This window comes from Mercenaria mercenaria, chromosome 11 (genome assembly GCF_021730395.1).
Source record: "Mercenaria mercenaria strain notata chromosome 11, MADL_Memer_1, whole genome shotgun sequence".
Taxonomy (NCBI): Eukaryota; Metazoa; Mollusca; class Bivalvia; order Venerida; family Veneridae; genus Mercenaria; species Mercenaria mercenaria.
Window position 1 is genome coordinate 44,069,692 of NC_069371.1, and position 26,825 is coordinate 44,096,516.

General features: G+C 34.5%; 2 protein-coding genes across 4 annotated transcripts in view; one reads left to right on the forward strand and one right to left on the reverse strand.

The window, feature by feature from the left end:
* Window positions 1-5,393: 5,393 nt before the first annotated feature.
* On the reverse strand, window positions 5,394-17,973 carry LOC123531857 (BTB/POZ domain-containing protein 6-like). Of its 2 annotated transcripts, none has more exons than XM_053517301.1 (3): window positions 17,344-17,973; window positions 7,531-7,827; window positions 5,394-6,814 (listed from the first exon to the last, which is right to left on the reverse strand). In XM_053517301.1, the coding sequence occupies exons 2-3, from the start codon at window positions 7,791-7,793 to the stop codon at window positions 5,773-5,775; spliced, it is 1,305 nt and encodes a 434-aa protein (XP_053373276.1). In that variant the 5' UTR covers window positions 7,794-7,827; window positions 17,344-17,973; the 3' UTR covers window positions 5,394-5,772. The 2 variants fall into 2 exon arrangements, with proteins under 2 accessions (XP_053373276.1, XP_053373277.1); XM_053517302.1 differs by lacking the exon at window positions 17,344-17,973 and adding an exon at window positions 9,709-9,789 and having other exon boundaries at window positions 5,395-6,814.
* Window positions 17,974-18,882: 909 nt separating this feature from the next.
* LOC123530719 (WAS/WASL-interacting protein family member 1-like) overlaps window positions 18,883-26,825 on the forward strand; it is a 33,746-nt gene continuing 25,803 nt past the window's right edge. For both annotated transcript variants that reach the window (XM_045311474.2, XM_045311475.2), the window contains exons 1-2: window positions 18,883-19,057; window positions 26,133-26,331. In XM_045311474.2, coding sequence (XP_045167409.2) covers window positions 26,154-26,331 — 178 coding nt within the window. In that variant the 5' untranslated portion in view covers window positions 18,883-19,057; window positions 26,133-26,153. The remainder of the gene's footprint in view (window positions 19,058-26,132; window positions 26,332-26,825) is intronic.

Consider the following 26,825-nt stretch of genomic DNA (forward strand, 5'->3'; position numbering starts at 1 on the left):
CATATGTAAAACAAGATTACACACCTATAGATATATGTGGCTCGAAGTTCAAGTAATGATTTTTTATGATTCTCGGTGTGATCTCTCGTAGGTCAAACAACATGAAATTAAAAACAAGCGATTAATTTCCATGTAAAGTCTTTATTCAAAAAAGGATTCTCTATCTGCAACCCTAGCACTTTTGGTTATTCGGCTTTTACGCAGAATATGGCCGTATACGTAACAAATAGTATTTTTACGCTATGCATTAATAAAGTTGCCGAAAACAAGGACCAGCTGATATTTTATATGCATCAGCTTTCACGATATAAATACACTAAAGCACAACAGTGTGTACTTAGAGCACATCAAATACAGCTTACAAATATTACAAATGTATTTCTTGTAAAACCAAAATTAAGCGAACGTTGCCTACATAAGAAAGTAAAAGGAGTATAAATCCTACTCAACTGCAAACGCATTTATATTCGTGACATTCTCAACTAAATAAGCATAACATCTCAATTTTTTTATATGTTTGGTAAGTAGACTTGTTATACTAAACGACTACTAGTATATGTGGTTTCTGTATATGAAATCGTTTAAATGAAATAAGGAAAGAAATGAATTAGTGTCATATAACTTATATGAAATTACTGAGGGAAGCTGGGTTTTGCAAATAATATCTAAGAAGCCACGCAGTTCAAACATCGCATACATACTCTGAAATCATCTTTTATTTTATCAAATTATCTGATCGGTGCAATTTTAAAGAAAACTACATTGATATAAACATTTTCCTTTGAAAATACTCCACTTAAATATTTCAATATTAATATCCCAAGTTAAAGCTTTGAATTGCTGTGGTCCATAGCAACTGGGCTGACTTTATATCATGCAGCTAACCGTTGTCAGCATTTCTATATGTGAAAATTACGTTCTTGCTTTTCAAAACCCCTTCGTGGAATGAGTGCCCAAGTCGTATAATGCCGTCATTAGTTTGATCCATCTCGATATCCAAGATGCAAAACTAAATAGATGTCTTGATTTGTTACGTAATTTTTCCCTTTTCTCCTGTAAATATGACACCTTTCTGCATGTTATACGTGTCCGTTCATGTAGTTGTGCCTATTTTCCAAAATTGATGGTTCTACTTCTGTTTCGCTAAATGTTAGAACAGTTCGTGTGAGGAATGTATTCTAAGCTGCTTAAATATGTTTGGTGATTTTTTCCAAACTCTAATTCTGAGTGACACTACAGACAATGAACAAACGGTGTAGTTGTGGTTACGGACAATGAGCAAATGGTGTAGTTGTAGTTGTAAAATGTTATTTGACCCCTGGTGAACAGTAGTATTCAGTCAAATAAATGTGAAGGCCATTTTCCGCCTAGTCTGACAATGTTTTCAAAAATGTAATAGAAAGTGGACAATTAGTGTACGATATGTATTTCTTTTATTTTTAACTATCCACAGTCACAGCGTGCTTAATGGGAGCTATTGTAGCCACTCACCGTCCGTCCGCCCGTCTGAGGTCCGTAAACATTTCCGTAAATGACCTTTCGTCCAAAATTGAAGTTGATGAAACTTGGTAATAACGTTTCTTTGATGGTCCTCTTACAGTAAATTAGTTAGTTGGAGAACTCTGGGTGCCTAGGCATCGGAAATAAACATGGATACTGGGGACGGATCTGGTTTTTACTCATATGACTCTATGGAAAACTTTGAAAATCTTCTCCTCTAAATATGCAGACCAATTTAGAAAGTAATTTGACAGAAATATTTCGTGCTATACGTATTTGAGCTGTGAAACTCTGGTGAGCGATATAGTGTAATCATGGTTCCCTTGAAACCACATGTATTTCGTTTATTGATAATTTGTGTATGTTATGTGCCTTTCGCAGATACATTCCACTTGTAGTATTATGAACGCCACACGTTCGACTGAAGGTCAGATAATTATTCAAATGTTTAAGCTCACATTGTCCATTCTGATGACTTACCTACATAATACGTTAATTAAAGGGGAAGTAAACGTTTAAAGGGGGAAAATGACATATTACAATAGAATATACAAGGATATCATTTGAAGAGTAGGAGGCAACCAGGCAAAATAATAGCAGACTCGGGTTTGATTGAGTTGATTTTTAGCTCGACTATTCAAACAATAGTAGAGCTATTGGACTCGCCCGTGCGTCGGCGTCGGCGTCCCGATTTGGTTAAATTTTGTATGTAAGCTGGTTGTCAGGATACGAGTTATATGACACAGGGAAGTGCCTACGCCTTTAGTATCTTGGACAATGAAATGGGTCCAATCGCTATGGTGACTATGTCTTAAGACTAGCTGACAAACGATATAGAATGTCCTTTGTTAAAAGGAATTCCGATAGTTTTTTATGCGCATCTTTCTGCGCAGCCGACACTTTCTATGGAAAACTGAACTGAAGTCAACATTTGTTGAAACATGTTACAGACAGTCTTAAATATGAGGAATCTTGAATGAAATAACATTTTTGATAAGTTTTATCAGTAATCAAATGTTGATACTGGTTTATGTTGTATTGACAAGTATCATGCATGACAGGTATCTTGCTATTTTTGTGGTTGTGTTTTCAAATCGCATTTTGGTACAAAGACAGTGTTGTTCATATAATGTAAGATTATTGACTTAGTACTAATAAGACAATATCACCTTTCAGATTATTTAGAATTCAATTATAGAAAGAATTAAGAATTTTTAAAACTTTTTTTTTAACTTCTAGCAGACATACATGTAATCAATTTGGCCAGATACGCGCCATTTTCCGTCCGAACAGGTGTTGTATTCTAGCGGTCTTAACATAAAATTTATCCTGGTGACCCATACATTTTTAGCCATTTTTATGCTCACAATACAATTATCTATACACAACAAAAATAGGAAAAAATTCTATGAAAGAATTTTTTCAAAATTAAAAAAAAATATTCTTCACTATGCGTATTTTTCACTGAAAAAAGTTCACAAAAGTAAATATGAAACAATATTTTTTTCATTTGTACCCATTAATATAAGGATAGAGTATTACAAATATGACTATGATATCAAATAAGTATATGATAAAATCTGTAAAAAGAAAAAAACTTTATTGTGCTGTCTTGATATATATTTTGGTTGGTATTTATAAAAATGCAGAAAATTATGAAAATGTTGAAAAATCGCTAGCAGTTTCAGCAACAGTGGGTGTGTTCAAAACAATTTTTCACAAAAACAAGCCTGGTGACCTATTGCTTTTATTTGTTCATTGTTTTCAGCACAAATTTTCCTATCATATATGTGAATTTAAAAAAATTCTATGAAAGAAAAAAAACTATAGGAATTCTCTTTAAAACGTATTGATGGTGAGACCAAATATCTCATACATAAATTTACCTTTGGCTACCTTGCCTAAATGGTTCGTGTACCAACGATTCGTAAATGATTTCAGTTATGAGCTGGATAATTTCAGGTATCAGGCAAATCACTAAATGTTTCAAAGTGAAACTAACAGTCTTCAATTAACAATAATTAGCTCAAACTCCTATAGGCTGGAGACTCTATATTTGACTAGTCTTTTTGTTGAAGTTCCCGTCAGACAATGTCTTTGAATCAATAACATACGAGTCCTATCGTATAGATGCTCGGCCTCTGTCCTCTTAATTGAAGTTGCAACTCTATATAATTGCCCTGACCCCTGGATGCTCAGCGCCTATATACTATCACATGTAGCATTCAACTACCATATAGGTATATCCCCGATGCATTGGCTGTACTTCGCCAATAACGCTGAACCGTCTATAAGCTGGAACTCTCCTACTCTCAGTAGATTACCACACTCTGGGTCTCTGTCTCAGCTTTCCGATGCTCAGCCTATATTTGCTATAGTCTATATAGCATTCAACTACCATAAAACTCCTATGCGCTAGCCCTGTACCTCGAATCCTTGTTGAAATTCGAGCGTTGCTGTCCTCTGACAGCTCTTGTATATGAAAGCAGGTCCCATAACTCTACTTTACATTAAGCCCCTTTTTCCACTTAGCAGATTTTGGTTAAGTTTTGCATGTAAACTGGTATCTCAGTATCCACTAATGGGAATGGATTGAAACTTCACACACTTGTTCAATGTCATGATCTGACATGCACTATGCAGGTCCCAAAACTCTGCTTTGCATTTTTACAAAATTATTCCCCTTTTTCCAATTAATAGTTTTTGATTAAGTTTTTGTATGTAAGCTGGTATCTCAGTATCCACTAATGGGAATGGATTGAAACTTCACACACTTGTTCAATGTCATAATCTGACATGCACTATGCGGGTCCCATAACTCTATTTTGCATTTGTTCAAAAGTATGCCCCTTTTTCCATTTAACTGTTTTTGGTTAAGTTTTTGTAAGTAAGCTGGTATCTCAGTATCCACTAACGGGAAAGGATTGAAACTTCACACACTTGTTCACTGTCATGATATGACATGCACTAAGCAGGTCCCATAAGTCTACTTTGCACTTTTTTCAAAATTAAGCCCCTTTTTCCACTTAGCAGATTTTGGTTAAATTTTTGTATGTAAGCTGGGAATGGATTGAAACTTCACACACTTGTTCAATGTTATGATCTGACATGCACTATGCAGGTCCCTTAACTCTATTTTGCATTTTTTTTCAAAATTGTGCCCCTTTTTCCACTTAACAGTTTTTGGTTATGTTTTTGTAGGTAAGCTGGTATCTCAGTATCCACAAATGGGAAACGATTGAAACTTCACACACTTGTTCACTGTCATGATATGACATGCAATGCAAAGGTTCAATAACTCTACTTTGCATTTTAACAAAATTATGCCCCTTTTTCAATTTAGCAGTTTTTGGTTAAATTCTTATATGTAAGCTGGTATCTCGAGATCTGTACCCACTAATGGGAATGGATTGAAACTTTACACACTTTTCCACTGTCATGAGCTGATAAGCACTGTGCAGGTTACATAGCCCTTCTGTTTCGCAGTTTTACAAAATTATGCCCCTTTTTCAACTTTTGTGTTCATTCAATTGACAAGGCTGTTGAATAGTCGAGCGTTGCTGTCCTCCGACAGCTCTTGTATATGAAAGCTATCACTCGGCAAAGTTGAAAGAACTTCTAAAATCGGACCACTGTTGAAAAAGATAAGGCTGAATTTATAAAAGGAGACATTGTATGCAGCCATTAAGTGTGTAAATGGCTTATTGGTTGACAAATGCCCTAAAAGGCTTTTAAATTTTAGTATAAGTTTATAGTTATAGATGTAAAGCATTAATGCGGCTGCGGTATGGTTTCTTTTATTCTAATTGGAAAAGGTAAAGATTTTTTTTCAAAATTAGAAAACATAGCAAAAATGAATATCTAAATACCTTTTTGTTTTACATTGCCGTGGAAACAAAATGACTGCACTTTTGATCAAACATTAAAATGTTCATAGCCTTCTTACTTTTAAGTCGAATAAACATAAGAACAAATTAGCCTTTCTCCTTATTATGATTATATGACAGTATTTATGCATAGCATCAAAGTACAGATTTATTTGTACTTGTGGTTATCTTAAAAAAAGACTGCACATAAAGGCCATTTTTTATTTGACAGAACAAACGTATGTAACTGGTAGAAGATAATATCTCACCACTCCACTACGATTTAATCATCGCATATTCCAGGAATCGATTTTATGAGATAATTTAGATGTTATTTTTAAGTTTCTAAACAAACTGTGTGACAAACGTTATACTTTTTCTTTGTCTAATTCTCATAAAATACATTCTAATCAAAAATGAGATAATAGAATTGTCCATTGGTTACATTTGTGTTATTAGTGCTCTTTTCACTGCTGAAGAACGACACACAAAGTGAACCTGAGGAAGCTTTCGCCAGACCGTCTTGGCCTCTATATGTATTAGGACCTTTAAGTTCTGCATAAATTGAATATACCTTCTCAGGTTCTACTATCTGTGGATTATCAAATAAAACTTCCTCGCTGTACTTTGACTCCTGAAACGATATCTTTAAATCGCTCTTTGATGTTAATATTGAGCTGCAACATTGCAAACTGAGTTTTCCTACTAATGTTCCCGCGGTTCTAGGCGAAAACAGACTCACACCTAAAAGTCTAGCCTGATGGGATACCCGGAAATCTATAACATCTGGGCATCCTCCTTGAGCCCATTGTCTTGTTTTATTCAATTTGCATCTTGTTATTGTTATTCTTTCTTTTGAGGCCCAAACATTTCTCTTTGCGCTGCAAAAGGAATATTTGTTATTATCTGAGCTACCTTCTGCTATACTTTGAAAAACAGACACGTTTTCTTCTGCAGTTAAAATGTGATCTTTAGACACGTGTTTTGAAAACACGTCAATAGACATTGTAGGAAACCTTATCAAGTAGATCAAATCACCAAGTTTCGCTCTCAAATCAGCAGGTAAAATTTCACGTTTGTCACTTTTCTTTTCACACTGCTGAAGTGCCCATCTCTTGCATGCATCGTAAATATTTAACTCGTCTGCTTTCAGCTTATCTGATTCGATGATTTTTTGAAGAACTGCTTTTGATAAAGAAGAAAACCCATCGGATTTTATTACGTCATCCCCATTCTCAAGAACAAACTCAAGACATTTTTCGTCTAGTTCACCTTCATCAAACTTGTGTGCATGCTGTAATATGACACAGACGTTGTCGATAGAAAGCTGGGTATTTAAGTAAGCCTTACATTTCTCTGCAAGACGGTTGGATTCATACTTCTTCGCACTGTATAAAAGGGACATGACGTTGTCATCGTTGATTGTGCAATCTTCAGTATAAATGAACCTTTAAAATAGAACAAAAATCACAATCTTAATATCAAAATACAATGTATAACCCAAAAATTTCTATTTACTCGTGCAAAATATCTTTAGCGCAAGAGGTTCAATATATGGTTTCCTTTACTAATTACGCAACAACGTAAACACTTTAAATACAATGTTACTTTAGGTTAGAGTTTTCTTTTCTCTCTTTTGTTTTCTACGATAAAAAAACAATCCATGGGAGGAGGGCAGTAACTTTTTTTGCATTTATTCACAATGTTTCACTGATTAAAAATTGACTAGTTTTAAAAATGAAATATGAATGCGATACGTGAAACGGCGTAGATACATAAAATTCTATATAATCACAAAGATCAAAATACGTGAAAAATCTTCTGAATTTATTTTTTCTTTAATGTTTATGGTGAGAGCATTTGAAACTTAGTGTAAATTTAATTTTTCTTATTCAGTTTTCAAAAAAAATATTGCAGGAGGAATCTGAGAAACGAAAAGTCGAGGAAGTCTGGCATTGGAATAAATCATTTTAATACTCCTTTATCGGCAAACATGATTGCCTAATAAAAACAAAAGAATGAAAAAGCAACAAATACCCTGCAACAATGTCAAAGTGTTGTAAGACTTAAGCAATATTTTTTTCAGGGAGATTCTCAAATAGCTGATGACATGTCACGTTAATTGCAGATAATAAATTACATGAAAGAAAATGTTCAAACATACCTTAATAACTCTCGAAATATTTCAGGTTCAATATCTGGAATTTGTACAGTACTGCTGGATTCTGCAAGTGAACCACAGAACATCGCGTAAAACACAGGACTTCTACTCACCATGACAAATTTATGAGCTTTCACTTCTTCTTTCTTGCTACTTCCCGCCAAAAAAGTTACGTCACAAAGTACACCGTCATGTAACATGTGCCTGTTTGTTTCTTCAAACGATCGTTCAGTTTGCCATGCTAACGTTTTCGTTTGACTTGCCATTCTAGATAACTGACAGTTTTAGGTCCAGGAAAATCTAGAAAATAGAAAAGTGTACAAAGTTTCATCAAAGGTTTGTTGAATTCACACAAACTACTACACATCATCAGTTACCAAATGATTTGATTTTATGATAGGACATATAAATTATATATAAAATAGTTGGAACACAAAAGGGCCTAGTAAGAAAAGTCCTCAAGTATATATCAATTTAAAAATTAATTTCTATCGGGGTTAAATCATTTTGTGTAAAAACAAATGAACACGTCTTTTAAAAATGAAGTACTGCCGTATGCGATTTACAATTATGTCCAGTGTTGTGCGTGCCATTGCATATCATCAATTAATGACAGCAATTATTCCATTACAGTGCTATTACTAAACTATGATAAAATGTTACCACAATTTTATAAGCAGTGAAATACAAAAATTTAGTTATTTATGTTTATCTCTACTATATAATAATTTATAATGCGAACTTGTATCCTAGCGGATCTCACGTATGGGAAAGTCAACTGTTCTGAATATAATTATATCCCTTAATGAAAATTATCTATATATATATATATATATATATATATATATATATATATATATATATATATATATATTCAATGTATCCTCGAGATCCAGTTAACTTTCAGAGAGAGAAAATATAGCTTCTCTGGTCCCAATCAGTTAAAATGACTAAAATGTCACTACTGATTTGTGAGACATGAAAACAGAGATTTGAGTATATATGCAAATGTTGAACCAGTACGAATGTGTAGTACAATTCGGGCTCGTATATAAAGCAGCATCGAAACTGATATATGTGCGTGTTCGTTTGTACTGCTAGGCGCTTTGCCGTAATTGGTCTCGTATACTGTGGTGGTGATTTAGTTCGTATAAATTCTCTCTACTATATATATATATATACATACATATGGCGAGTTTTAAAAAATCCAGCTTTTGATAGTGGATGATACCCCAGGTGCCCATCCGGCTTTGTTTTAGCCATGGGTGGGCACCTGGGTAAAACCGACGATCTTACGTAAGCCAGCTGGATGCCTTCCTCGTGTGAAGAAATTCTACACTCCAAACGAGGTTTAAAATCCACGGAGGCCATCAATATATATGAGCATATATGTATAATAGATGTATATCTATTATTTGTTAATTGTTTACTGGTGGTTTTCGTACACTGCTGAACTAACCACCGATGGTATAACTACCACACAATATTATGGCGTTTCTATTTTTAGCAATATTAATAAGTAAATAAACAAACAGTAGCAGTCGTTTAAAAAAAAATTATGACTGTAACAGCTGGCTTGTTGGCACAGGGGATGAGTGGATAGAACTGTGATCATTTTGTAGTGATACTTTTGACGGTTCGAATCTTGCATCCTTCCAAAGATTTTTTTTTTATTTTGCATTACATACTTTACGTAAGGTTACTAATTTTATTCATTTTCATTTTCGTATAAAATCGCCGCAGTATCAATACCGAAATTATGACCGGACAATGCTTTTTAACGTGAAGTATAACATGTCATAAAATTTATAAAACCATCCAGTTGTACTTTAAAATATCACAGGAGAGCACATCATTATCATATTTTAAGCGAAGTGTATTAAAACATAAATTTTACGTGTTAGTAATGACGTATTTCAGTTAACCAAATTTACTAACTTTAGAGCTCTTCGTTGAGTCTTAAAGTGTTGAAACACACTTAATCGAGCTCACGAGGAAAGAGTACGACACGGAGCGCATTACAATTTACAGTGTTTACATTGGAAACGTTACCTATGTTATTCTTTTCTTTGTTTACATTTCAAAACTGCGATACCAATAGATATTTTTAATTAGAAAACCTAGGCATTATACTCGCAATATGCAGAATCATGAGAATACAAGAAAATCAAATAAACTTACTGCCTACTTTCGGTTCAAGTTTCACCTGTCCAATTTAATTTAACATCCGGTTTACTTTTCGGGTAATCTACTTAAATGTCGATTTCGAGGGGTTTTCTCAAAACACTGGACATAGCAATAATTTTAACGAATGACACAAAAGTCAAAACAGGTGTGTCCGCAAAAAAACTCCCGACGATAATATGTGCATTTAATGGTAATGATTTATACGAAGTTTTAATTTAATTGAATAAAAACTGTAAAAGGAGCAGGAAACACAATTTATTGCGAAGGATGGATGGACTCATCGGGGATAGGTAATTATTATTAACGTATGCCTCACAAGTCTCCGACACCCAGGGAATGAAAATGCAAAATTAAACTCTCTTTGGCGGTGGCTTTATTCATATTCAACAATTAAGGGACGATCGTTAGAAAATTAGAGGAGCTTAGGCTGGCAGATTATATATTCTGTTCAGACTCATTTGTCGTAGGTCCGATTCGTCCATTTACATAAAATAAATTTTACAATCACGAGAACAGGCATTTTCTTTGAGTAAACAACATACGTTCATTGCTATAAACAATTATTCAGAGCACACCTGTCAAAAAAAATCTGATGAAAATAAAAAGGGCCTTCGCGGGGAAGTTCGCCTGATCATAATTAAATAATCGGGGGATGCTGATTTAATCTAAAAAAAAAAGGCTGAGTAGGTTAACCACGTTGGAGAAGCAATTGTGAGCTCATATGCCAAATGTTGCAAACGGATAAGCACATCTTATTGATGATTGCGTTGAGACAATACCAGACCACTTTTTTTATACGAAATATGTAAATATACATTTCGGTTGTTATTGTGTTTTTTTTTCCATATATAAATATGAAAGATGTTGACATATTTGATATAAATAATGTAGTTATTATAATTTGCTAGGTTCTGTATTATCAGTGTGCACTGTACATGTATATAGGAGAATGTGATTACTGCCTCTGTTGGTCATGTTTTTCACAAACATGAATAATTCGAACAGACTTGATACTATAAGGTAACTGAAAACATTTGCAATTATTCCAAAATTGGTATGGAGGTTAAAAGAGGTGTCATTTGTATGGATTTCTATTTTTAGCTCGAGACAATTTGGACGATGAAGACAAGATTTTGAAACTGTCACTATATATGTACATTTGTAAATGAAAACATGACCACAACCACGAGGGGAAGATTTTGAAATATTTTCATTTTGGGTATCATGGCAATCAGAATTCTGCATGGATGACCTAGATTTGAAGAAATCTGAACCAGATTCATCCATAAAAAAAAACATTCCGGTCAAGTTTGGTTGAAACTGACTTGTTGGTTCGTAGGAGATGTTGTTAAAAGAAATTATTGATGACGGACATTTAAAGTATCCTAAAACTTCATCATGAGCACATCGTGCTAGGGAGAGCTAAAAAGCATATTACTGCAGTAAAACGAAATCATTATCATATTGCTATTATAATATACTTGTTTATTTTTACTGTTGTACTTTTTTACCATGCTACTTCTTTTTGATTCCTGTTCGTTGTCATGTATTTTTCTCACTAACATATTTTTATCGTCGTTGCGTCCTTTATACGAGTCGTGGACCCATTTAATACTTATTTAAAAAAGTCCATCAGAAGATCCTTTGAAAGTATAGAGCGCAGCAAAGCAAAGTAATAACAGACTCGGTCTGAATAATTGTGTTCATGACGGTGATATTGAAATGTGTTACAACTCTCACGCCCCCTAGCATCGACTTAAGCGAAATTCTATGATACGAACGCATGATCTCAAAGGACCAGAAAATATAACAACATTGAGTCCAAGTTCAGAGATAATTTTTTACGGCCGCTACATGTCACTTAAAGACTGCTGTTGTGATAATTAATACAATTCTTTGGCTGCATATACTGCAACCATTCACGATGCATTGAATGGAATCCATGATCTCAAGGGAACAAAACAATTTAGAACACTGATCCAAGAATGGGAATACATCTTATGGCCGCCACACACATTGAAGCTTTGGAGCATTGATCAGAGGTTTTGGAACGTGAAGGTAAGATGTGTGGGCTGTATATATTTGGACTTCTCCAAAGTCTTTGACTGATTTGACCATAAATTTATTGCCTATATATACATACACAGACTCAAAATCAAAACAAAACAAAAGCAAATGGTTCGGTAACAACTTCTAACAACATTACATGATCCCCGGATACTCGATAAATTTTCTGACACAGAAAGTTGTAGGATCGTTTCTCACGGCTACTAAACCCTAGCGCCACCACCAAAAAGTGGTGATAAGGGAAAGAGCTATCGACATTTCCGTGGTGCAGCTATCACCAGTTTCAAAATGTAAAGAGGTGAGTAAAATTTATATTTTACGTTACATTTTCATTGATATGAATTATTTAAAAATTCGGAGAATACTATAGAGCCGCGTAAGAACATTATTACTACAGCCTGAACACATACTCCCCAAAAATACCGCCACTCAAAAACTTTGAAAAAGGCCGGGCTTAAAAGTTTGTTCACCGATCAAAATATAGGTCATAAAAATGAAATCACATTCCAAATAAAACTTTTGACAAGTCAGTCGCTTTCAAATCAAGAAACACTTTAAGATATAAAACGATTCTAATCATGACAATGAATATGGAGAGGTACTTGAAGATATTAGCGAAATGGAAGAATGTGACAGTGAATTGTATTAATTCGGTGCCCGTGAAGACTCTGTCGTTAATTAGGCACATAAGTCGATTGACTCCTTTCTTTTAAACAATGGGAAAACCATCATTTTAGAAGTATTAATAGTTGTTCTGAAAACATTTGAAATTGTGAGAAACTGTTAAAAGTTGAGAATGCCCACTAGGTGCAAAGTAAAAAACTAGATGCCCACAGGCAACATGTCGAGCCCGCCAGCTGTCAAAAGGACTGGTAGTTGCACAAGACACTCCCTGTCTCATTGAGATCCACACAGAAATCCTCACCAGCAGAGATAGGTTAAAATTCACCTGAAAATTGGATGTAACATGCATGTTGTACTACAGAAAAGTGGTCTTGATTTTTCCCTACGACCAGTAATAAAAAAGTTACGAATATAAGCTATTTATAGTAACAACAAAGGGAAGTAATTCTAATATCTTGCGCATGACACTCCGTCTCATGATGATGAACAACTGTGCCAAGTTACATCAAAATCCCTCTATGCATCAAAAAGAAATACTCCAGACAAAGTCAATCTTATATCTGACTTTTGACCTCTAGGTGTGACCTTGACCTTAGACCTAGGGACCTGGTTCTTGTGCCTAACACTCCGCCTCATGGTGGTGAACATTTGTGCCAAGCGACATCAAAATCCCTCCATGCATGAAGAAGAAATGCTCCGGACAAAGTTGTCATTCTTGTATCCTTTGACCTCTAAGTGTGACCTTGACCTTAAACCTAGGGACCTGGTTCTTGCGCATGACACTCCGTCTCATGATAGTGAACATTTGTGCCATGTTACATCAAAATCCCTCCATGCATGAATAAGAAATGCTCCGGACAAAGTCATTTTTGAATTTGACCTTTGACCTATAATTGTGACCTTGACCTTTGAGATAGGAACCTGGGGTTTGCACATGACACTCCGTCTCACTGAGATTAACATGCATGCCAAATATAAACAAGATTGCTCCATGCATGTCAAAGTTATGTTCCGGACAAACAAATCCGGACGCACGCACGGACGCACGCACGCCCACACGCACATACACCGAACAGCCATTTGGACAACTATGTCTTCGCATCCGCAAGCGGGCTCGACAAAAAGAACTACAATGCGCATATTACAAAGCATAAAAACATATATGAAGAGTTGTCAGCCGTCAAGTGAAATTATTTAAACTGAGACTCGGATAGACCATTCCAAGAACGTATATGTTTTTATGCTTAGTAATATGTACATTGTAGCTCTTTTTTTACTTTGCGCCTAATGAGCATACACAACACTTTTAACAGTTTGTCACAGACAAAATGCCTCCAAGACCTAAACGTTATTGATTGTTTGGCAGTACACTGTAGATTTAGGATCTTCCTGAACTCTATTTGGAAAAAAGTTCACCTGTCAATATATTTGTACATCCGTCACGTGCACATTTAAATACCCTTTGTACTTTACGAGAGGCAGATCTCAATTAAAGGCACTAAGAACGTCAGCGACAGCAGAAAAAGTAGTACTAATAACTATCTATAACACAACTTGCTCCCTATTTACTGCCACACCCCTCTTTCGAGTGTTATGGACAGGGGTGCGTGTCGCGATTAGTGAAATGAAATATTAAAACACTACAAGGAAAGTTCCTGGCAGACAGTGAGAATGTGAAATAAAAGCAGACAGCATATTAGTGAATACTAATGTAGTAACAATAGGAGTTTAAAACCTCCTTCGCTGACCTAATAGTTGAAATTTGAGACAGTCTGCTTGAAAGAGTCAAAGCTAAGCATAACAGCAATGTTGTGAGGAAGACCATTCCAGAGTACTGTGGTATTTTTGAAGATAAAAAGGGAATTCGATATAGTCTGTGCCAACATAAACCTGATAGAGACAATAAGGGTAATCCTTACAGGAGGTTGGAGAAAACGGGAAGTTGTATTGCAACCAAGTTATTGTAAATTTTATAAAACGTAATAATCCTATCATCATTTTTTTTACGGTATTCAAGGGACATTTACCCTTAACTAAATGTACGGCACTGCACCATCTCCAGCTTATTTATGTTCTTTTTAGTGTGAGGTGACCAGAGAGTTGATGCGTACTCAAATTGCGAACTACCATTATTTTGCTAGGGATTGATAAGCAAAGGACCGGACGACATGTTAATATTTAGTAACAATGTTTTAGCGGATGAACCGCAATGATTTGTAGCTTTGTGTGCTGACTTTACTGGTGTGTATGTTCCAAGATAATAGAAATACATACTCCTAGCTATTTTGCGTTCTGCAAGTAACACGTAAGTCCCACAGTCCTTTCCATTTTTCATTTGCTGGAGAGCAATGCAGAAGGGTTTTGCAGTCTGAAATGGGGTTCATGATTATATAAACTGTAGTGTCATCAGCAAAGAGACGCATCTGAGGGGTAACAGAACAAGGGAAGTCATTGATATAATGCAGAAAAAAGAGGACAAAGAACACGGCCTTTTGGTAATCTTGAGTGACAGAAACTTTAACAGAGGACACGCTGTCGGGGACAACAGTTTGAGAACGACCAAGAAGAAAATATTTAATCCAGTTATTTACCTGGGGAGAGACACAATGCTCTTGAATCTTATATAAAAGTTTTAGATGGTAAATCTTGTCAAAGGCTTTAAAGAAGTCCGGAAGGTCAAGATCAGTTTGTTTGACCTCACTCAGTGATTTTGATGAGGTTATAATAGAATTCAGGGAGTTGAGTTTCACAAGAATGTCCGTCCCGGACTCCATGCTGCACGTCATTAAGGGTGTTATGTCTGGTAACGTGAGAGGAGAGGTTAGAAACTTGCATAGAATACAAGTCAGGAAAATGGGCCTTTAATTTGCTGGGTCACTGGTGTTATCCATCTCAACAGTAGTGTCACATTTGCTTTGGTCTAATCTAATGGAAGAGAACCAGTAGATAGGGATTTTTGGAAAATAAAACAGACAGGAGTTTCTTCCCTCAGTTCTTGCAAATAAAGAGTTTTGGTGATATCAGGACCAGTGGCTTTATCTACCTTAAGGCTGGAGAGTTATTTAAGAATACCTTTTGTTTGATATATTGATGTCCGGCATCTGTACCTGAAAATGAAAATCTTATTTTACAGAATTACGACTAGCCAAGAGACAGCTAGGGGAGATAGACTGGAACTGTCCATTTTATATGTTGACCTTCAGTACGTTGTCTGATTAAAGACTACCTGAAAGCGGATCTTTAAGAAGGGCAATAACCGGAAAATCTTGCCCAGAGTTTTTCATGTGGTGATATAGGCTTTCACTAGAAAAATTGTTTGAGAGAGTGCTGCTATGTATATTACAAATATATTTTCTTGCTGTGTCATGACAAGAATTTTCTATGTATTTCCCTTATTTAATGATTTGGTGGATTTCTATTTTTGTGTACAGTCATAACAGACATGTGTCTGTTAAGCTTCTGATACAGCTTTTCCCTAACATTTTTCAGCTTTTTAATTTCTTTACTTAGCCAAGAAAGGCACCGTTTACTACCTATCTTTTTACTGGTACATATATTGGAATGCCAGTGTGGATGAAGTTTTTAAAGTGCGCCCAAATCACTTCCACTGATAAGTAATGACTTTCCGAAATGTCTGCTTTTCAATAATGTGTTAATGTATAATTTAAACTGACCCCAGTTTGCTTTCTTGAAAAGGTGTATTTTAGTGGGGTTTGTTTACAAGATACAATATACAAGAAACTTGATTTTACGTCAAATATTATATATATATATATATATATATATATATATATATATATATATATAACAAAAAGCATTAGGTCATGAGCTATCTCCCAGCAAACAACAGAAAACCGAAATTAACAAGAATAAAGCGGCAAAACGTAAAGATAAACGAATATTTAAAGCGTATTACAATAATATGTTAGAATGATTAGGAATAACGTGGTTATTTGATTAAAAGCAAACTTACATATATTTAGCACATATAAGCACAGACCTGTAAAAAAATGAAGAACAAGAAAAAGTAAAATAAAGAGACATATAATACACTAATATCGTGTGAGATACAAATGTATATAGTTTTTATTTTCCCGAGCGCTTCACAATACACACCCGTAAAGTCATCCCTTGGCGTATATGTCTACAATTGGATGTTGACAAGTATCACCATTGAGATTGAGCCTCGGATTGAGATAACTGCATAGAAGGTACTAATCTTGGCAGTAGGGATAAAAAAATTAATATAAAATATATAGATCTGTACTATATCTGAGCAAAAAAAAAAAGAAGGGGCATTTTTATCTAATGAATGTTAAAGGCGTACTCATACAGGTTGGTGTGGCCTATTAGCACCATCCTCCAGCATGAACATAAAAGAAAGCGCATGAAACTATATTTAAAACATCACAAACCAAACAAACAAAACACTGTTTCTACTCAGACTACTGCTTACAACCAGATCAACTGGTTCAAGATATTACTGACATTTGAATTTCTATAGCATCAGTGTCAGGCAACAGGAAAAATCAAAGGCCTGAATGGCCTGAGTCGGCTAATGATTGATGTACTGACAGTATAGTCTACCAGTTTCAGTTTGTTTTTAGTTTTTTTCTTAAAATTTCATAACACAGCTCGATATTTACCCAAAATATTATATCCGGATACGATTACACTTTTCTCCAGTTTGAACAATATATTTTACAAATTGTGATGATACGAAGACATTTAGCAGCAATTGGCAGTATTTGACATTGAAGTTTACGGTTAAATTACCTCTTATTTCATAAAAAAGTTGTTTCTTTTCGCCAAACATAGACGATCTACTTTCGATTTCAAAAACTACAAGAAAATACAATTTAATGTTTCGCCGATTTGTTTATTTCTCGAAAAATAAGAATTAAAATCATTTTTAATATCTGTAGTAACTAAACACACCAGTAAGAGCTTCTTCTTCCGATAATTTATCCGTTTACTGACTGCAAAATTCATGTGTGTGTGTAGAAACCCACGCAAAGTTTATAGAAATCATACGATGCGTGTATACGTTCAATGTGGGAGAATTAAGGGTGATCGGGATCGGCTATGTTACCTAACGCATCCAGACGATTCAGATTTTGTTTTTAAAAAAGCATTGTGTGCATTTCTGTAATTTTATATACGTTTTTATACGCTTAGAAATTATTAGACATGCGTATTTGCATTATTTCTATACGTAATTTACGCTAATACGCATCTTATCTGGAGCCCTGTGGAACTATTTTTTGTCTTTCGCTGGATGTTACGCAAGCTTTGAAAGCCTGCGCAATTCATAAAATGCACATTTATGCTTAATGAGTTACATTCGAGTATTGCACAATTACAAGTCATAAATATGACAGATTACATCGTATATTGGTCATAGCAAAGGGAATTCACACAACTTAACTTCATTCATGCAGTGAACTGTTTGAAGTTTGAGAAATCTAATGGAACTACATCCCTTCACTGTGTTATTTGGTCCATTTAGACTTAGAGAATCGCTGGATAGCAAGGACTCGTCAAAACGATTTCATCGTTTAGCCGACTCAAAAAGCATACTACAAGCAATCATTTGAATAAAAGCAACGCAAAAAGCAAATTGCAAAGAAATCATACATGGCAGGCTATAACTTTTTAAAAAAAGGAATAAAAGTAAGCAGGTGCAAAGCGCGCAGGGCAACAGACGAAGCGATCCTTAGGCGTAAAAAAATTGTTTGTTTCCGGTATCCCGACCTACCCTAAATTTTTGGCCCGACCCTAAATGTTTTTATGGCCTTGGAGAATATTTTTTTCAACTTTTTAACAAAAAGTTGCAAAACTGCACTTTTTATGCTTTAAATATGGCCAGTGATGTTAGAAATGAACTCACTGATGCTCTAAAGGCATAACCCCCTTATTTGTAATCCTTTTTATGACAAAAAAATAATTTCCGAAAAGTCTCCCTTAATAAAGATAATTTCCAAAAAAAAAATTCCGACCTACCTACCCTAATTTTTTTGACCATGTTACCGGAAACAAAGATTTTTTTAGGCCTTAGCTATTAATTAACGCATGACACATTTACATTCTGGGCCTGTCTAGGTGCGTATCATTTGGACAAACTTTTTGTACTGTTCATCTGTACTTTTTATTGAATTTTGGTCTAATATTAACAGAAGCACATACAATATCCTGATCTGAAATACCAGTCCTAAACGGTTTCATTGTAGACCTGTTTATCTTCAAGAGATGTTTACAATGGTGATTTGTTGAGATGCGTAGATATATAGTAGAACTATGTTCTTGGTCTATTTTATGAGAAAAGAATGCAACTCTACATTTTGCATTAAGAAATAAGCAGTCAGTGCCGGGCTCACGCCTGCTGCAAAAAAAAATGGAGTTATAGGTTCGTAGAAACATTTGCGCCGACAAGTAATGGTGGGCTATCAGTTTAGCCAATTACAGAACCCCTATTGGTCCAATAGCTCGCGATTCTGTTTGACACAAAACCAAAACAGTTCCTGATTGAAAATTTTCGCAGTTTTTGGAACGATCGCGGAGTTTTTTTCAAAGTGTTTTATTGTAAATTAATTTGTCTTTCTGCACTGGTTGTTGAAGTTATGACAGAAATCTGGAATATTATGAAATTCAGGTAAAATCGCAGAAGACTGTGTTTGTTTTCTTTCGGCTTTTTGCTTGTTTTCCGGTCATATTATTTCCTCATTTCAAATAAATCTGTACAAAAATACGAAAACAAGATTGTGTGGACGATTGCACGCTTGTTAAGGAATGATTATGTAGTAAACATTAAAGCTGTGTTGAAATCGTCATCGCAAAATAGCGTAATTAACATTCCTTGTCAATATCATTAATTTTCGCGACGTGAGAATTTTATGTGTTGGTCCCAAGAGATGTAATGGCTCTATGATGCTTGACAGAGTGATGGGTAGGTTGTCCTGTCATCAGAGGACTAAGAAGCTCTAAATGGTCTGTGGTTAATTTACATTTTTCAAACAATACAGTTTTCACAATTCCACAAAGTGATTTATTTTGATATAGGAAGTGTCTAGCCGTCCGGTAATTGATTTCTTAATGAATAAGTAATGATTTTATATAATTTTAATGTTATATACTTAAGGTATCAATACTTATCTGATTTTTGAGTCGATAAAACGAATGAGATCGTGTTTGTATACAAATCCGTTGATATTCTATTTTAAATGATAAAACATTGATCGCCCATGTTATTTTGTAAAAAGAGTTTTTCTAACAGTCTAAACTTTAATTCTTAAAACACAAATTTATATATACCGGTATATATTTTTTGAAGAATGGAAAGCTTAAAAAACAAGCAGTTCATTAATTAATTTTGACTATTATTTCTAAATAAAATGGATTAATTATGAACGCTTTAAAATGTTTTTCTAAAAGTTTTGAACATCACACTGCTGTTATTGAAATTAAATGTCATTTAAAACAGTTATTCATTAAAAAAAATATTTGACTACTAAAATATTAAAATTGTAAGTATTTCAAAACTGTTTTAATTTTGAAAATCCAGTGAAAAGGTTGTTAAAATTTAAAAATTCAGATCACATAAAAGCCACCAGATGAACCAATTTTAATGAGTGACGTCACGGCAATCTCGCCATCATTGATTTCGGCAAACTTTTGTTTTATCGGCTGAATAATGCAGAGGTTTATTGTAAATCTTTAGTATGTATTCACACAAAATTTTGTTTGCAGATAAGTATCAATACCTAAAGTATATACAGGGTTTTCCCGGACGCAGGTTTTCTGCGTCCCTGACGCGCTTTGACTGTTTTGGACTCGCATTTTGTAGTGCCTCTGCGTCCACTGGACCCGCAAAATCGGTCACGAAACTCCTTTGCGCAGATACCCATGTAAAATGCGCAGTTTATTACCACCGGGACCATCCCCGAATTGTGGGTGCTCATTATACACAGGTATAGACGATTTTCCAACTTCAAAACAAGTTTTGTTACCAATGTTCGCCATTTTGGTAAAGGGAAACTACTCTCCGCGCTATCTGACACCGCTAAAATCTAAGATTGCCGTTACGTTCCGTAAAAGATCAAATGGTTTATTTTTCTATTAAACAAAATTAATTTCATATAAATTTAAAGTATTTTGATGAAAAATATTAATAAATCACAAAAATTATGATACTAATTAAGGATCGAGTATTATCTTTAACTAAGATCAAACTATGAACAACATAATTGACACGAGTTGACACTTAATTGCCGGTAATTACTGGCTATTTGATCATAACAAAAAGACTGTCACACCTTTTGTTATCAGTCTGAATTGAGAAGCTCATGCCATTTTGAAAGATACCATTCCGAAATAGTTCAAATACTGAATCAGCTGCTATCTAAATTAAAAAGATACAAGTTCATTCGGTTTTAGGATAATTTTTTTTTAGTAATAATGTCCATTTTCAATATCAATAATTTGTGGACCCCCAAAAATTATTAGGGACCCTTAAATTAGCAGCCATGGGAGTCCATGTACTCCCAAATAAAAAACCCGAGGGAAAACCCTGTATATAACATTAAAACTATATAAAATCATTACTTATTCATTAGGAAATCTGTAACCGGACGGCTAGAAAATCCCCTGAGGATTTGCTAGACGTCCGGTAACCGAACGGTAGAACGCAGGCTAGGCGTCCGGTTACCGGACGGCTAGATACTTCCTTTGATAAAATGGGCTTCAGATAAGGTTTTGTTGAAAATCAAGACAAAGTTTTTATGAGAATGAAGAAAAGGTTAAAATTTCTAGCAAGTTTTATCGAAATCCTCCAATCATGTCTGATATATGACTCCTGATGCAGTGATTTTTTTGCGTATTTTTACTGCCGATTTTCGGCAGTTTCTACTCGCCAAAATAGCCAATTTTTCTCCCCAAAAATCGTCAATTTTCCCCCGACAAAGAGATGTTTTCACCCTCAAATTAAAAGATTTTCTATCCAAAAATGTATCAGTTTATATTTGGGCGTGAGGTCCGCGATATCTAACATGAAATTGGCAGAAATGACATCAAAAACATCCTTTTTGAGGTCAAAATCGCATTAAGGTTACCGTCGCGTAAGTACGTGACAAGGAAAACATTGGCGATGGACTTCAGTAGGTTTAAATATGTTCCATTGTGCCAGTTTATCATTTATGGTTGAAAAATGACAACATCTCCTAGTTTTTGAAGAATTGGAGTTCAAAATCTGCACGATTGTACCGATTTTCGGATAGTCAAAAAGTCAGACGTTTTCAAATTTCAAGGGCATGAACTGAAAATGGAAAAATACAGTTCTTATAAGTTGTATTGGTGTCTTAATTAATTTTATCACCCTAAAATTTCATGATTTTAAATCCAAAAGTGGTTTTGAAAAATGCCCTTCAAAAAACATTCAGGTAGGAAAGGTAGAGATTTATATCACTTAGTATGGAAATTAAACATACAGGGGTTCCACTAGACCCGAAAACCCAAGAGTCCCAGGACCCTTGGGCCCAAATTTTGAAGGGTCCTTTTCCAAAATACAGGAGTCCTGTCCCAACACGTCAATATAATTTACTATATTTTTTATTCAGTAATTCATAATTTTAACATGTCCAAAACATTGCGGAATGATACTAATTTCACTTGGGTAATGATTACATTTTACTCGGACTTTATCATAGACTCCCTGTGTAAAATCCCAAACTTTCAACTAAAATAAAAGTATTAAATTGATATAATATTTCAATGAAACTTCAAAGTTTTGTTGTTTGTAGCATCATCTGGGGCATGTGCAGTGAGAAATCTTAATCTGATTTCTAAAATAGTGTGATATTTATTTCTAAAGTCACTATATGTTCATTGTAAATATACTTTGTTATACCCAAGTGGAAACTGGCAGGTACTCGAAAATGCAGCTGTCTGATTGGTCAATTAGAATCCCTAATGTACTGTGATGTCATGATAAAGTTATGATCTTTACCTAAGAAAACAATAAACCCAAGATCATGTTACAGCATAATAAAAATGTCAGTCTCAGATCACATAGTCTCATATTGTAAACTAATATTTATCAAAATTCATATTATTTTAATTAGGTTTCTCTTCAATATTTCATTTCATATTTAATAACAGAACAGTGCTATAACACTCTAGAAAAATGTATCCAAAATGTACTATCCGAATACTGTTACACTTTCAGAATGTCATCGGAAAGAAGTTTTTGCTCAGTCTATTTGGCAAACTAAGCTAAATCAGCGATAGTTCCTCAAATAATGATGCTACTTATCATAAAAAACGGCATTGAAAGTCAGGTTTTTTTTAGGAATTTTGGAAATATGCATATGACATCGGGTGTAATTAGACCCGTGAACGGACATTCTAAACTTATTTTTGCTTTCGAAATTCATCAAAATTTGTGAAGTTTCATGTTGAAATTACGATATGATCACTAAACAATGGTCTAATTTAAAGTTGGCATGAAAAAATCTTGCAGGGCACTTTTCACATGCTCGGTAATCAGCTGCTTACGATAATTTAATAATTGGCGCCTTTTTTGACAGTACACAGGATTCGCTTTATCAATTAATTTCAACACTTCATTGATTTCTTGTTACCTATGTGCACTCACCGTGACGTAACTTGCTGATAAAAAATCAGCGAGGCATGTCTACAGGAGAAAGGGCGGGATTTAGCAGAGATCAAAGGCAGGAGAGCATGACCGCGAGTGTTTATTTTGAATACACCTGTCTATCGTGGAAATAGTTTTACTGAAGGAAATTAATGATAAGAGAAAGGATTATCAAAGGAAAATGCCCCCGGGTCCCGAAGGACGCACAGGCAAGTATTCTGCCGGGTCCTTTGAGCGTCTTTTGAAAATCTCCCGGGTCAGATGGAACCCCTGACATATTTCTGTTTTTCCCAATTTTGGTAATAATCGCGCTTATTTTTCCCAATTCAGTGGGCATAGGCACCTTTATTATCAGTCAGGGGTGTAACTGTTTTTAGTTATCACATTTTATAACCCATTTGAGTTATTGCGTTCACTTTCATAAATTGTTTCAGTTATCATAAAATATTACAAAGCCCTCCTGTGCCAAATCCTTATTTTGAATGTGACTAATACAATCATTTCCTGAATCCTTGGTCTTTTATCTTTCCAGTTATGAAGTAAATTTTTTTACGCAAGGCTGATAAAGTCTTACGCAAATGGTTTTAAAGCTATAAAACTCTTAACATCCCATTATGCTCATCAGGCCATGATCAAACTAAAAGAGAATTTGATTAACCACCATTTGCTACTAATCACACTTTAAAGGTCAATTTGGGAGAACAGCAATAAAGGCTTTTTTTGAATAACTTACCTGGGTTATCCATATTTTATAACTAATACAGGTTATAAAATGCTTGAAAAAGTAACTGAAATAGGTTACATAACTTAAAACAGTTAACCCCTGACTGATTATTCCCCCAAAAAAAATGCATGATGTATAGTTTACATACACATTTTTTTCGACTATTGTGGTTATTTTCACTAGGAAAACAAACAATGATTTAAAACCAAACACCCAAAGATAAACAAAAGTTAAAAATGGCACGTTAAACCTACCATGACACCTTCCGTATACATATTGAAAATTTAAAATGTATAAACGTGTAACCAATGAAATGCGCAGAGCGTATAACAGGGTAAAAAAATAAACCGATTGATACACACATAGCTTTACATGACTGATGTAGAAATTTAATGGTGTAAGCAGAAAACACACTGACATACATGCAATTTAAAAGTGTTTTGCCTACAGATTGATCATTCTGAGAACAAAACGGAGGTTTTCTCGTTAGTAAGGACACATAATGATTGTATTTGGAACGAGCTTATTATTTTTAGTGTGAAAAATTGGGGTTAAATATGTATTTGAAGCCTCCAAAGTTAGTGACGCGATTTGTGTCACTGTTTATATGCACATAGAAGGAAAACTTTCTGCATTGTTTTGAATGGTTAGTGGTTTGTACGTGGAGGAGAGATATTGACCTAAGCAAAAATTATCACAATATCACGACTTGCGAACAATTAGTTGGACTAAACGGATAGAAAATGGAATAAATTTATATGTATATGCAATATACATATACGCATACAAAAGTCCATAAATCTTGTCATAGTAAGTTACTCATGAAATCTGACTGAAACTTGCAGGGTGGCGTTTCCCTGTAGCAATTAACATTTCTACCATGTTTAATTTAAATACACCATACCATGTCATAGATACGGTTTCAGATGGAATGATGGATGGCCCAAAATGCCTGTGTACACTAGTATCCCACTGCCTTTTTGCAAGTCTGTTACATTGTGCATTCTGTATTTACTTTAAGATTTCTTTAGAATAATTGCAGATGAATAACATGATCATGACATTTGAATGTTAATTTGTTAAATTTTCTTTTGTCACAGTATCTGATTTACATTGGAAACTGTTTAATCAGAGTTGAAATTTTAAGTTTTCATTAATTCGGAACTACTTCACTTTGAAGTATCTGTAACCAGGCTATAAAATTAGCCAAATTCTTTCATAAAATTTTAATGATAAATTTTAATTTCAATATTTTGTGAATTAAGTAAAAATTATTCAAAATTGATTTTTCTATTTTGTAACATTCTTTGCTTGGACAAGTGTTACTTAACTTGTTATTTTTTCCTGCTTAAACATGTCAGAAATTTTTACTTTATCACTTTCTAAACAATTTTGATTATAAAACAGATTTTGCTTTTAGCACTTTGCATTAGGTGCTATTGTTAACAAACACCTTGGCTTCCTTGGCTGATTAAGTGTGAAGCCCAGGCATGTTCTTAAGTAAACTTCTAAATTCTTAAGTAAATGATTTCACCTTTTTGTTACAATAATTTTCATTGGTTTAAATATAAAATTACTTTTAAATTTTTATTGGCTAATATGGTTACCCTAGAGATTGTCCTTGGAAACTTATAATTTTGTTTTAGAACTTAAAATGAGTCTTCTTTGAAATTTCGAATAAGAAACATCTACAATAATTTGACATTAGAATTTACTTTGGTGCTTGTCTTCAGATGTGTTTATCTTACTTATAGTTTGAACACTGGATGATATGAAAATATATTGAAATAACTCTACTTAAAATAAAAGGACTAAATAATTGAACTAAACATGGAGTTCATCATTTGTGCATCCGTACAGGGGCAATGACCCCACTCCAAAATATCTGTTGACTGATCGGTCTTCGGTGGTCAGTTACCGCTTGAGCATAATTTCCCCTGCAACCATTTGGAGCCGCCGAACCGACGGTCACATATCTTTAAGTCTAAAGTTCTTCACACTGAATTTTCAATTATCATTAAGTCCGCACTGCTTCGCTTTAAATTACCATCAAGTCCGAACAACTTCGTTTAAAATTATCATGAATTAAGACAAGTCCAAATTACTTCACTTTAAATTATCATTAAGTCCAAACTACTTCAACTTAAATTATCATAAAGTTCAAAAAATTTCACTTTGAAGTATCATTAAGTTAAAACTACTTTAGAACACTTTAATCAGCATTAAGTCCAAACAACTACAGATGTAACATGTTTTCGATAGCAAAGTGATTGTGTTTTAATTTCTTTTAAACATCATGACAGTACTCAGTACTACTCTTCTTACCACCAAAACTTGATTCTTTGATGTTTTCAGTGTAAGATAGAGGAGTGAAACATGCCGCCACCGCCCCCACCACCGCCACCAGGGGCACCACCACCCCCAGCTGCCCCGGCAGTAAAACTTGGGGGATCAAAAGGAGCGAAACCAAACAGAGGGGCTCTTCTCGGTGATATCCACAAAGGAGCCAAGTTAAAGAAAACAGTGACAAATGATAGAAGTGCACCAATTACAAGTAAATTTGATGTTTTGTCTCTTTCTCTATCACCATGGTAATGATAAAAATTGAAAACATATGTCCTCATACAAGAGCAAAGTGAATTTTCCTTGTATAATTTTTAGAAATTCCATGCACAGCCGCACTTCAGACTTAAAGGTGGAGTTCAGAACTGAAATAGGAATTTCATTTTTCAAGGGTGCGTTAGGAGGAAAAAATACTGGTATAAATCTCGAAGTGTGTCCTTTTAGCATAAGTTTTATGAAATGTCATTGTAATGCAATATCAGTCTGGGCAAAATCCTGTCGGACCTGTCCCACAAAAAAAGACGAGGTCCGACATGGAGGGTTGAGGCGTCATACCGTATGTCCGATACAGTACAGAGTGGGTCGGTTTTTACTACCGCTAAATTATTTTTTACAACAGTTTTCTTACGCTCCTGTTAATTTTTCATTACTTCCGGCAAAACATCATAACAAAACATATTTTCAGTTGGAGTCGTCTGGCCGGAT

Excerpts from the sequence above, each read along its gene's own strand:
- LOC123531857 (XM_053517301.1), bottom strand. The coding sequence starts at position 7,793 with ATGGCAAGTCAAACGAAAACGTTAGCATGGCAAACTGAACGATCGTTT. Across the intron at positions 6,815-7,530 it reads ATATTTCGAGAGTTATTAAG|GTTCATTTATACTGAAGATT; the intron begins GTATGTTTGAAC and ends TCTATTTTAAAG.